Source organism: Solanum dulcamara, chromosome 8, assembly GCF_947179165.1.
Source record: "Solanum dulcamara chromosome 8, daSolDulc1.2, whole genome shotgun sequence".
NCBI classification, from domain to species: domain Eukaryota; kingdom Viridiplantae; phylum Streptophyta; class Magnoliopsida; order Solanales; family Solanaceae; genus Solanum; species Solanum dulcamara.
In genome coordinates this window covers 17,440,613-17,454,831 of record NC_077244.1, presented here as the reverse complement: position 1 = coordinate 17,454,831, position 14,219 = coordinate 17,440,613, and the positions used below count along the sequence as shown (strand labels likewise).

The 14,219-nt window shown below is 34.0% G+C and overlaps 1 protein-coding gene across 1 annotated transcript in view; it reads left to right on the top strand.

The window, feature by feature from the left end:
* LOC129901690 (anaphase-promoting complex subunit 1) overlaps positions 1-4,740 on the top strand; it is a 59,331-nt gene extending 54,591 nt beyond the window's left edge. Inside the window, exons 36-37 of the mRNA XM_055976946.1 lie at positions 2,603-2,701; positions 4,209-4,740. Of these exons, the coding sequence (XP_055832921.1) occupies positions 2,603-2,701; positions 4,209-4,595 (486 nt within the window). The 3' untranslated portion in view covers positions 4,596-4,740. The remainder of the gene's footprint in view (positions 1-2,602; positions 2,702-4,208) is intronic.
* Positions 4,741-14,219: the final 9,479 nt, after the last annotated feature.

Sequence of the window (14,219 nt, the reverse complement as noted above, 5' to 3'; positions counted from 1 at the left end):
TACGAGAATTGTGACTTTGTTCTTCCTCTATGCTTCTAAATATCCGTCCTCCTCTAAAAACGACTAGGGATAGATATTTATAATATTTAAAAACACTTAGAAGGGCCCTCTAAGTCGGACTTGGAAAAGGGGAATTTTCCGTTGGCTTTGGCACCTTGCGGTGCTAGGCAATGGTCTTCACTTTGGACCTCGCGCAGAAAACTCTTTTTGCTTGCATTGTGGGGACCTATTATAGGGTATGAAACTTCAGAAGGGGTGAAAATCACTCCCTCTTCGCCTTGGACCTTGTGTTGCGAGCCCTTGAGCTTTGCCTCGATAAAATCCTGCTATTTCGTTCCATATCTAGTCAAATTTTAGCTATTTTTCACCTACAATGCACAAAACACCTTACATAAGTTTCAAAGCATGGATATAGGTATCTATCAAGAGTACTAAGCTAGATTATCCTCAAAACATGGCATAAACATGGAAAAGAATGGCTAAAAGGAGTGTAAATATGCCCCACATCCGTTTTCCTAAAAATGTCACCAAACATAAGTTGATACAGTGAGCATCACAAGGAGTCCAGATAATGTGGGGGCACACTCCTTTCAACATGTCACTCGCTTTCTTATTCTTAGATGCGTTATCAATCTCAACTTGTTCAATGTTTTCCTTTCTAATTTCAAGGCAGTCTTCTCAAACAAGTAAAACATTTTATTAGAATCGACAGAAGAGTCACTACCATCATAAGATTCAAGAAATACACTACTCTTTGGAGAATTCACCAAAACATTACTGAACATTTTTCCTTTTTGTTGTCCCTTTATCCATCATAGAAGAACATCCATAAGTTTTCCATTGAACCTTATGATCCTCAACAATCTTGTTTGTCTTCTCCACCTCCTTTTTAGAAAAGGAACTCTTACTTAGTGATATGTGGGAGACTTCATTCTTGGGCCATATTTGTCTACCATCTCCATGAATTCACCAAAATTAGCGGTGTAATTGACACACTTGAAAGGGAGCCTTACATCATATATCCACCCAAAAGCAGATACAACACACTCCCTTAAAATCTTCTTGGTAGAATCTAAATCAATAGGTCTACATTTTTTCTTTTCATTTGGTTTTTGTAAGAAATAAAGTTGAGAGGACCTTTAACGTTACTAGCAGTGGATGACCTACCTCGAAGGCCAAGCAAACGCGCTAGGAACCCCACACGATCGCTTTCCCTTCTCGAACCATCTCTGAAAGCTCCAAAACTATCAAAAACATGATCTACAGGTGAATACGAGTCCATTGATACTTATCAAAATCCAGGTCAAAATGGGGTCAAAAAGTCAACTCCATTTCTTCGAAATCATCTCACCCATAAAACTAAAAGGAACTCAGATATGAGAGTTTGTCGAAAATGGGGTTTGAATCGGACCTCCAATTACCAAAATACACTTTTTTAATTAGGAGAAAATTTTCCAAATTTCATTTCTCATATGCGGTAAATCGACGAAATAAACGACAAATCAATGGGGAAATACCAAAAGGGAGATTAGAATCTTACACCCGTGAAGGAATCTCGAAATAGCTTAAAAGCTCTCCCCAATTCGATCTCACTAGCCTCCAAAAGCGAAAGTAAAACCTTGAAAATCGGAAATGGGGATACAAAAGGCATTCTGCCCGATGACTTCGAAGGTGCGACCAAATTTTTCGCCGGTGCGATGCCGCTTTTGCGGAAAAATCCATCATAGAAGCGGGATCACTAAAGATCCTCAGTCCCCGCAAATGCTGAGAACCACCGCTTCACAGCCATTTAGGAGCGAACACTTGCGGACACAACCTCGTAGGTGCAAAAGATCTCCGCAGTGTGACCTCCTTTGACTCCACTCAAGATCATTGATGCTGAAAATCCTTCGCCAAAGCGCTTTCACCGGTTTTGAAGGAGTCCGTAGGTACAACACTCTCAAACTTGAAATCGACCCTCGAACTAGTTGGGAACCCCTTGAACACAAACCAATTATGCAAACGATAATAAAACACATTTCGGACCTATAGAAATCATCAAATCACCTTTTTGAGGTCGTCTTGATCAGATGTTGATTATGATCAATTCTAGGCTTTGAAAAGCTCAATTTCAAGCCAAGGACCCAAAATGTTCTCGAAAACTGCGTAATTCAACCTGCGAACTCAAAAAGCACCCTTTCGGATCCAACAAAACTGTTAGAATTCTAATTCGACGTAGGTAACCTGATACATAGATGTTGGTCTAACTTTCCGAAAACCGAACTTTCAAAAACTGAAAACCTTCTCCGGAACTCATCCGATCACCTCGGGAATCGTGTCACCCATCCCCGCAAGTCACAAAAGACATCAAGAAGCCAGCTTACGGGAATGGTCAAAACAGGGGAAACCAACTGAACACACAAAACGGTCATGAGGGTTGTTACAGTTTACACCTTGGGGATACCTTAATCAAGCTGTTAGGGTCGTGATTAGTCGTAATTGACGTTTAAAACTTACGAGTTTTTATAGTTGCTTCCTATGAAGGTTGTGTTACTTGTTTTCCTTGTTCAGAAGCTTGTGTTAGTATTTGGAGGTAGTCATTTAACATTTGAAAAATCTGCAGGTTTACCTGTCATTGTACACAACTATTGGTTCCATGGTTGATCGGGTTACTAGTAGTTCCGGCAATTTACAGGACACGCTCTTCATCTCAAGTCTGAAGGTATCTTTTTGTTTTGTACCTAACTTGTTGGCTGAATCTATCATTTTATTTTATTTTAAAAAAATTCATCTTGTTTTAGATTCAAAATTTCTTTTTAACTACCTGCTTAGTGTGTGGGCTTGCTATCTTCATATTTTTCCGAGTTTAGATCATTCAAAATTAAGTGAAGGGTTTCTTCTCCTTGTGCTTTTGTTTTAGACTCGAATTGTTTGGACTGTCTGTGTAGTGCGTTGGTGCATGCTTTCTTTGTATACACGTCTGCTGTAGACCATCCAAATGCTCTTTGAAACAAGCGATCAGAAGTCACCACTCTCCACAACACAAATCAAGTAGGGAGGTCACTGTAATTTTTAAACTAGAGGTTAGTGTGTCTGATATTGTTGAACTGGAGGGGAGCTAACTATGGTTTATCGAAAATTTAATATGATCAGCATCAGAGAGATTCCTTTATTTACGTTCAACATGTTGTATGAGTCAATTCTTTTTCCATTTGCTAAGCACATGAAAGTATAATAATGGAAGATCGTTGAGATTTCTATGCAAGTGTTACGTGTGGAATTGTATGCTTTTGTATAGATTAGGAGGACAAATTGTTTGTTGTGTGAAGTTCATATATTTGGGAGTTGCAGATTATGGGCTTAGATTTGGTTCCAAAACATGATTACCATTGATGAATGATTAACATTTCTAACATCATAAAGTCATAATACCATTGCACTGTGGCCTAGTGGTCAATGGAGTGGTTGTGAGCCATGAAGTCTCAGGTTCGAATCGCAACGGAGACAAAAACACAAGGTGATTCTTTCCATCTGTCCTAGTGTTGGTGGATAAAGTTGCCTGTTGCTAGTGGGAGGTGACAAGTATTCCGTGGAATTAGTCGTGGTGCGCGGAACCTGGCTCGAACATCATGGTCATCAAAAGATAAAATTAAAAATAAAGCCCTAGTACTGTCTTTAACTTTATTATTTCCTCTTTATGAAATATAATTTATCTAACATAGAAAAGTCAAGACGGTGGATGATTATGTTCTTTCTTAAAAGGATGGATGATCATGTTGTGGCAAGTTTAGATTCACCCTTGGTCATGACAACCTAATACATTTTTCAAGTTTATCATTCCGTCCTTGTGAAATACTGTAAAACTTATCTAACACAAGTCAATCAGAGAGGATTTTATTGTGGCATGTATAGATCGTACCCTTAGCATACCTTGGTCAATCAATATATTGCTTAATTATCTGGTGATAGTTACTAGCCTTGTTAAATTTTCCCTTCTTCAAAGAACGAACACCGGACTCTGATAGATCACAAATCTATTTGAAAACATCCTTAAAAATAAATGCTTGTTGATGTCGACCCTAGTACTGGTTTCCTGATTGCACATGTGCTTTTCTGAAGCTGACAATAATTACTCACTATGCCTTTCCTGCTAAGCTGCATATTACCTGTAATTACTGTGCCTGATATCCATCTTTAATGGATTATTATATTCCATTCTTCGGATACAGATAGCACTGGCCTACAATAATAGTTTGCTAAGTAAAAGATCAACTAGTTCAAAGGAGGGAATCATACAATCGACTTTTCTTGGTTCAGTCCAGAAGCGTGTGGAGGAGATTCTTAGTTCATCTCTGGAATTTCAGAAGGATTTTTCTAAGTACATGAAATATGGAAGATGGCCAACTGAAGATTATGGGAGAAGCGCCTCAAATCTTCTTTCTTGGTATGTACAATGGTACAATGTGCCATCACCATTCCAAGTTAAAAGAGCTTTGGACAAAATCAAGGCAATTAACACATCCTCTTCAGTCCCTCTTTTACATTTGTTGTTCCCTACGACTGATGTTATTGCCCTCCGTGAGATCAACAGAATAGGATTTTGCTCCAGGGGATGAGATTGGAATATCCTCTCTAAATTTTATTGTTGTTGTAACTTGTAAGTCTGTATATTCTTAATTATTAATTTATAATGTTAGTATTGAGTTACAGGAGGATAATTGAGGTTTTTTTGGTAGGATATACAGCTCCGATTCACTTTAGCTATTCTGAATAGTAAGTACTCATTCTCATAACCTCTCTTCAACTGTGACAGATAGAAAACGTAAATATTGGTGGGATGGTTTTCAAGGCGAGAAAATAGTCTAAAACCCCCTTTAATCTATATCCGAAATTTCAACTACACACTCCAATTACACGGGGGTTCTATCATCCTCCTAAACTATTTTAAATTGTAATTAATTCCACCATAAAAACTTATGTGGCAAAGTGAGTGTATTTCACAACACCACAAATAAATATTAAAACTTTATTTTTAATAATATCTCCTCTTTTTAATTTTTTTTTACCTCTTTCTCATTGAATAACCTCCCCCACCCTCTTCCTCCTCCTCCTCCTCCAACTCCTCCTCCCCCCTCTTCTTCTTTTTTTTCTTCTTCTTCTTCTTCTTCTTCTTTGTCACTCACCATCAAATTTCACCACCACCATTATCAAAAATTCAAATCTAAAGCATCAGATTTTATTTTTTACAAAAGAATCTAGATTTTCTCATCAACCCATTGAATTAGAGTTCAATTCTTTATGAATTTTAGCTAGATTTATTCGTTTTTATGGTTTTTGAAAAAAATTAAGATGCAAAATGGGGAGTAAATGGAGGAAATCAAAGCTTGCATTCGGTTTAAATACACGTCTTTATGTTTCAAAGACACTTGAAGATTCACTGGCGATGGCCGGAGGGAAGTTTTTCGATGTTTCGTTGTCTCACATTTTGGGGATGTGATGAAAAATAAAGAATTGTGATGAAAATTAAAAAATGAAGAAGAGGATAATGGATGGGTTGTGAAGAAGAAGAGGGTGGGGTGTGAAGGACATGTGGTGGGGTGATTTTGATTTTTTTTCTACTTTAGTTTTTATCAGACGCCCGTAATTTTATTTTATTTTATATTTTTTTGGCACGTCAGTTTTAAGGGGTAAATAAATCCATTTTTAAGTAGTAAAAGTGTGTAATAGGTCGCCGTGATAATTTAAGCGTGTAGCTGACTTTTCGGAATAAGTCTAGGGAGAAATCTATGCCTTTTCCCATTAGTTTTTAGCTCCCATATAAAAAAGTAATAGGAAAATAGGCACACTTAAATGCAAAAATAAAATTTGAACAAAAATACCTCAACATAAAAACACGCAAGAACTTATAAAGGTTTGAGCTCCATGAATCGTTCTTTGGTTTTAAACTTATTAAGGGTTTCAAAATCTTAATTTTTTCTTTGTTTGAAACTCCAGCATATATTTAAACCCCATGAATTGATATTTGATTTTCAATTTGTAAAGGTTTGAACCTAATAAATCCTTCTTTGACTTCAAATTTTAAAGGTTTGAACCCTCAGCCTTTCTATTTTTCTCTCCCAAACTCCTCTGTGTTAGCTCAATTTCAGGAATTAATAGTGATTCCAGGATTGAGGTGATGAACTATTGAACAAAAACTCAAGAATAGAAGAATAAAAGTAGGGAAGACGAGTAGAGATTGAGGAAAAAAAATGTAATGCCTTGTATATTGATATGTAAAGATTACATATAGAAATGCTGTATTGCTGGTAACAATTGAATCAATTGAAATGGAAAATCTATAAACTGCTACAAATGTTGAAATCCCAACAAACTAATTAATTTATAGTTACAATTAACTAACAGAATATTGATGTGAACTAACTAATTTTCTGAACTAGATCTTAGCTTTGATATGTGTAACAATACTTCCTTCCTCAAATAGATTCTTGACCTCAATGATCGAAGTGTGGAAACCTGATCTTCAGAGCATTGTAAAACTCCCAAGTTGCATCATCGGCAGGCAACCCCTTCCATCTGATCAAAACTTGTGCTACTGCCTTGTTGACCCTTTACACAATTCTCTTTTGTAAGACAACTTTAAGACTAAGGCAATGAGGATGAGCAATATCAGTGAGAAGAGGATAAGAGATGTGATCAAGAACTTCATAACACTTTTTCAGTAAGGATACATAGACAACAGATATATTTTCATTGATGCTGGAAACAACAATGCATAAGCTACTGGGCCAACTCTTTGTCACTTGGAATGGACAATAATACCTTGCAGCAAGCTTGTGGAAGTGTTGAGCAGAAATATTGTGATGCCGATAAGTTTGAATTTTGAAATAGACCCAACAATGCATAAGCCACTGGGCCAACTCTTTGTCACTTGGAATGGACAATAATACCTTGCCGCAAGCTTGTGGAAGTGTAGAGCAGAAACATTGTGATGCCTGTAAGGTTGCATTTTGAAATAGACCTAATCACCAACACAGGAGCGGCTCAACGGATTTTGTGGCCCTAAGGCAAAATCATATTAAGAGACCTTTAAGTTTTTATAAAATTTATAAACTAAGAAAGAAAAATTATCGTCTAAACAATAGATTAATCATTTAAGACAAAGAATAAGGAATTTCCAAAAACAAAAAAGAGACTTGGAAGAAGAGCATAAATAATAAGGTGGTGGATTATCGATGTTGAGGGCCGAAACTCAAATTAAAATTTTAATTTGACTATCATCACAAACAAGAAAAAGAAAAGAGCGTACACAACTTAATAGTTGAAGTTTTGACCATGGATAGTGCCAAAAATATATACACCTTCGATCAAATTTTTAATCAGTTTAAATGATGATTGTAGTTTATTCTATTAAGTAGCACTCATTAGTAAATATTTAAATAAATTATAAAAAATTAATATAATATGTTGAATTAAACATAAAGGAGACCGATGCATGAATGCTTTTGTGTTCATGCAATTTTAGAGAAGATTGAAAAAGAAATTCATTATATTATCAATGTATATAGCTTAATTCCTATAAAAAAATTTGAAGGGTGAAAAAAATATACTAATTAATGAGAGAAAAAAATTATTATAATTTATGATCTTATTGATACAAAATAACCTCAAATAAATAATAAAAATTATATTGTAACAATTTTATTTATATACATATTCTAATACATAATAAATTTAATAATAATAATAATAATAATAATAATAAAATTTAAAATAAATTAGGGCCTCCAAATTTTTTGGGGCCTAAGGCAATGACCTCATTAGCCAAGCCATACAGCCGCCCATGCACCAACATTAAAATACCTTGTCACTCCTATGAGAGTCTACATGTTGTTTCATTCTTAGTTGTGCCCTCATTAGATGGTGCTTAAGGCCTCATTTGTTTTTATTAAAATTAAAACGTCTGAATCTAAATAATCATCTGAATATTAAGTTGTTTATTAAGATTCAGATTTGAATACACATATGAATATTAAGATGTGGTCTGTAATCTAAATACTAAATGATTAAGATTTTTTTTTTCAATATTTGAATGTGCATAAGAAATTAAACACTCTATCAATAAAATATTACAAAAATCTCATTTTAAAAATAATAATATTATTTTTTGATAGAAAATAATTTTTTAAATGTTTATATTTGATTAAACACTATGAACACGTTTGGATTGGCTTAAAAAAAGTAACTTTTATGTATGAAGTGTTTTTAGAACTTTGAAGTGCTGAAAGCTATTTTTATAAATAAACAGTTGAGTGTTTGGATAAAAGTGCTTATGATGTGAATTTTAGGGTTAAAAGAATAAAAAAGGTAGTTTGGAATTTAGTTAAAATACAAAGGATATAAAAGTAATTTCCATAGTCAAAGAAAATAACTTTAAGCACTTTGGAATTTTTTTTTAGGAATCCTAACTTTTCATTTTTGACTGACTTTAAGAACTTTATGGCTTAAAGTCAGCATTAGACAAACACATCCAAAAGTTAAAAGGGGCTTTAAGTTGGTTTTGACCAACTTAAAGCCAATCCAAACGGGCTCTATATCACTTCTTTCTTTGACACTTTTACTCACATGTATCAGGAGATGAAAATACAATAACAACAATATATCTATTATAATCTTACAAACAATGTTTGATGATTGAAGAGTCTCAATAAATTAGTGGCCTAAAACAAAAAAAATTAATAACAGACCTCAAGTGTATATATAATTGTATATTTACTTAGTTTTAATCTTGGCCAATATTTTCAAAGCTATTTTAAACTTATTCCATGAGTCTAGCTTCAAACTACTTCCAAGTCTCTTAATCAAGGATATTTCTTGAATACAATTTTTCTAAGAAAGTCTTATCTACCTTCATATTTTTCCATATCACTCTTGAATTTTCACTAGATTATTCCATAGTGAAATAATAAGATATAGTAAATATAATTTATGAACAAATGCAACAAAAAGTAACTAAACAAAGACAATCAAAAGAAAGAACAATCAAAAAAGAAGGGAGATTATATTTATAGAAGTAAAAACTAATCTAGTAATAATATGTCATGATATCACTTTTTTTCAACAACAACAACATATCTAGTTTATTCTCGCAATTGATGTTTGTGATCAAAGAGACTCGATAAAATTAGTGGCCTAAAATATAATTTTAATAAGAGACCTCAAGTATATGCATAGTTGTTTTTAATCTTGACCAATATTTTTTCACTCAAAAACCTTAAGGTTTTGATAAACATAAATACACCCAAAAGAAATTATGGAAAGAAGAGTTCTTGACAAATCAATACACCCCCAAATTAATATATAAATAAACATACTATTAAAAATACTTGTAAATATTATGAAAATTTATCAGTTCAAAAGAAAAAAATTGATATTTGATTGAGTAAAGAGAGGGAGAGATTTCTATAGAGAGAGAGGCAAGAGTTGCGCAATATTTTTTTCATAGAATATAGCTTAAATAAATTTGAATGTTGTTAAGACTCTTCTACATATCCGATTCATTCAGATCTTTTCAGATCCATTAAGAAGCTTTTTTTAAAAAGAAACAAATGGACTTAATGGGCTGAATTTAAATAATTAAGACTCGGAGCTTCATTAAGTGCAAACAAATAAGATCTAAGTAATTGCAACTTCATTTTCCTGTTTAGCAGTGCTACCTCAGCTGAAACAGAATCCGCTGGTAGAAAAGGCAAGTGTAAAGGGGGTGGTCTTTCATACAGAGCTTCATAGTGAGTGGTTTGAATAGTAGAATAGTAAACAGTGTTGTACCAATACTAAGTCATGGTTAAACAAGAAAATCAATTGGTAGTATCCTCATTATAGAAACACCTCAAGTTATAAGTATCCAAGTACTTGTTCAACACTTCAGTTATGCTAATGAAGTGTTTAATTGGACCCCTTGGAGAGGAAACGATTCTTACCAAAAATATTTAAGAACACAACATCCTTGTCACTAGTAATGACATCAGAAAGTTCATGTAACCTCACAACATTATCCATTAATATTCCAGGATTAGATTGGGCATCATAAGGATCTTTGAGAGGTATAAATTGAGCATACTTGCTCAACCTATATACCACTACCAAGATCACTTCATAGACACTGGCTTTTGGAAAACCATCAATGAAATCCACACTAATTTGAGACTACACCACCTCATGAATTGGAAGAGTCTGTAACATATCTGGATAGGCTGCTAAGTCGGACTTGTTCCTCTGAAGGTTATCACATTTCTAACAAATACCTTCACATCAATTCTTATTCCTGTCAAATAGAACAATGTGAGTTGTATTTTCAATGTAGCTTCCACCCCAAAATTGTCACGACCCAATTTATGCTATCGTAGGAGCACCTAATCGATTTTGATTTATTGAATTTGCTTCTAGTTACTGCAGTAGTTTTTTGCAAAATAAGTTATTTAGTTTAAGATAAATTTGAATTTTGAATTTTAATTAGGTTGTTTGAGTTGTTGAGATATTTTAGGTTGTCTTAAATTTTAAATTATGCAGCTTATGTGTTTTATGTTTGTCACTATCCAAGCTAGACCCTAGGTGTGACACGACGATTAGAATCTTGAAGGACCCCAACCAAGCCTCTTAACATATCATACATGACCATACATAAGGTGTTTAAAGCAATAAAACTAAGACACAGATGCGGAAATAAAGTCTGAGCATGAAAAGTCTCAATAAAGGAGAATAAGTCTCAACTCAAAATGAAAAGACAACATAGACTCAATGACATCCAACATGTCTCTACTAGACTAAATGGGGCATAAGACAAGCTCTTAGCTCACCCAATATAAACGATGAAAAGTCATAAGAACATAAAGAAAAGTAAACTGTCACGTCCTCGAATCATGAGGACTCACCACAAGTGAAAATGGTAATAAGCTCTAGCCACGAACGGGAGGATGAACATGATTGTCAGAACTTACATTTTGATACAATATAGGAAAAAGTATGCGTTAGTACATGAAATGCAATAAGTATGTGAGAAGTATGCATGAACAATGAAAATAGGACATAATCAATATGAACATGAGATGCATGACCAATATCTTAAAACATGAGTAAAACCTTGAAAATATTTAAACATCATAATCAAAACTTGTTTTTCCTTACAACACACGCACGTGTACATGGTCAATCAAATTACAGTGACTCTTTTGAGCCGGATTATTGAACCCAAAGGACCTTACTTTGACAACTAATCAATTTTAAATACAATTAAATAAATATACTAGTGCAAGAGAGTTGAAAAATTGGTCTGTTAAACGTAATGCTTATAAAATTAAGACTATTCCGAAATACTAGAAGACAATTAAATTTCACTAGAAAATATTCAGATTGAGGAAGATTCCAGGGCTGTAGCATAAAATAAGTTCAGGCATAAGATTTTTCACTTTGGTTTCCAACAAACCATTAGGTTACTGATTTACAAGGTTAATTATACAATCATGGTCTCCCGACCTCTAATCACCTACCATAGTTGATAGTCTAACTACATCATTGAGTGGGGATTGATATGAACCAACCATGGAGCATTAAGCTATCATCTTGTTTATCAACCACACGTGATATACAGGTATATGTCACAAGTATCCTATATACAAATTATTCTTTACCCTAGAATAAACACATTTCCTACATTCCTTGTTCTATCCTCCTATTCATCTCCCGAGTTCAAGGTGTACAACAAATTTATCCTAACGTTAGCCAGACATTACAATAGTAAAAGCTAGAATGTAAGAATAATCATAGACAATAACCCATCTTCAGCTAAAGCAATATAATCTTATACCATTACTTGTAGCCACAACTCTAGAAAAGGGAAAATTAGCTACTCATTATTAAGTCAACATGCCAAATTTATTTATAAACATTCAAGCAATTAATGAAATGAAAGAGTAGAGAATTAATAACCCTATCAGTTGTTATTCTCTCTCTCATTCATTTTCTCCCCAAAATAAAAGACTGAATAATATTTAATTAATACAACTGAGCTATTTATAGAGTCTAAAAAAATAATGCGATCAAATTTAAAGTGCCAGGTCACGATGCAGACCTGCTTCCTCGCTTGAGGTCTAAAAAACTCTGACCTTCTCCGCGATACGACCTTAACACAGACTCCACTCTTTAAGGAATTTTCAAAGTCAATTTTAATTTCCCAGGTCCATGACGCTGCAGACCTTCTTCTATATTCCCTCTTTCACTTGGCTTTAGCTTTTTTGCTTGTCTCTTGCGTCTTTCTTGAGCCCGATTTCCGTTCTTTTCCTTTTTAGCTCATTTTGCTCAGATTTCGTCCTACAAAACCTCTAATCATATTTGTTAGCCCAAATTACATAAATACATCAAAAATTAATCAATGACAAGGACTTTGCTCTCAAATATAACTAAAATTATGGGTTGAAAATGATAAATAGGTGTATAAATACTCCCATGATCACTACCCCACACTTAAAGCCTTGTTTTTCCTCAGACAAATCAACAAGTCAATACCAAAAGACACATCACGAACTGTACAACGCAAGGTATTACAAGCTATGCTACCACAAATAGCATGAAGGGGCAAATCACTTACAAGCATGTTATCCAACTAGTACCACACAAATGATTTATTCAAAACATTCTAACTTCAAGAACTGACTCCCAAAATAAGAAAGCTCATGCATATTACTAGTTCAATACATCATATAAGTCACGACACTCTTATTGAACATGTGCCCCTCATCACAAAAGGATCATCCACAGGCACTCACACATAATAATTTTTATTCAAGTGGATGTAGGCGAGTTCTAACATTGGCCACCGTTGAAAAGCAATCAAAGCAAAGGGAAAGACAATACATGCATGCACACTATCCAAGAATTACTTTTTATTTAGTCTACGTCATTAATTCTTCATGGTTCTCACAATCCTAGTTGTGGAATTAGCTATTCATAATCACAATTTATAATATTTGGTTTAAAAGAAATCATACACTTACAATGATGAATATGACAATCCAAATCTACAAATAAAATCCAAATGTAATCATTGATAACAAAACCCAGAATTCAAGAATAAAAGCCCAAAAGTAGTTCAAACATAATTCTCAAACCCAAAAACGTGCATAATATAAAAGTTATCCTAAGGAATGTATTTATAGATAGCTAGTTCTAATTAAATATGAACTTGGAAGAAATAGGAAAATTTTTAAGTCGGTTGGGTTCTGCGACTCGTTTTTAAGAATCATGTTTAGGTTGGCGATTCGTAGACCCAACTCATAACCCAACACCTTGCACCGATGAACTCTTCTTCTTCATGGATGAATTCTACGACTCATAATCTTCATTCATAGATCAAGTCCTGGATTTCAACTACTGTAGCCTCTTCTATGGATAGACTTTACGATTCGTAGTGATTTGGACGAGTCATAAACTTGACTCGTAACTTCAACTCTGCTTTAACTTTTCACTGCCATTTTGATGACTTATTCCTATGACTCATAAAAGTTACTACAACTCGTAGGATTGTCTCGTAAACTCAAAAAACTCCAGCAATCAGTGTTGTGCTTCCTCAATTAATACTCCGACTTAGTTTCCTGCAAAACAAACACAAATAACATCAAATCTACTAACAATTTCTTAAAATACATGCAATTTCTCAAGCTTTAAGTATTAAAGTACCATAAATCTATGGTACATCAACACCCTCAACATAAAACATTTACTTTTCCTCAAGCGACACTATTATACTAAAACGATACAACGCAATACAAGACCAAGAATCTATAACAATCACAAGGCTATTTACTATCGACCCCTTCCAGTTTTCATTCATGATATCCTTGCAAAAAATATTTTAAATCAAACTAACTCATATGGATCAAAATAAGACATTTCAATACTAATAGACAAATTTACATGCAAAAATAATATTTAATATTTTCATGTTTTTTTCGACAATGTCACTTGTGCCCTCACTGAAGAAGAGTCTCTTTTTCACACATATTATAGATATTTCTTTAAAACTCAGGGATGTGGAAAACACTCACACCGACAAAAGAAATTCAGACCTTCATGCACAATACCATAGGCTTGCCCTTACTTTCAATACTTAGTCTCTTTAACAGTTGAATTAGGATAGGACATTTTTTGCTTGTAACGTAGGGTAGGGGAAAGGTGTGGTGTATTTGGAT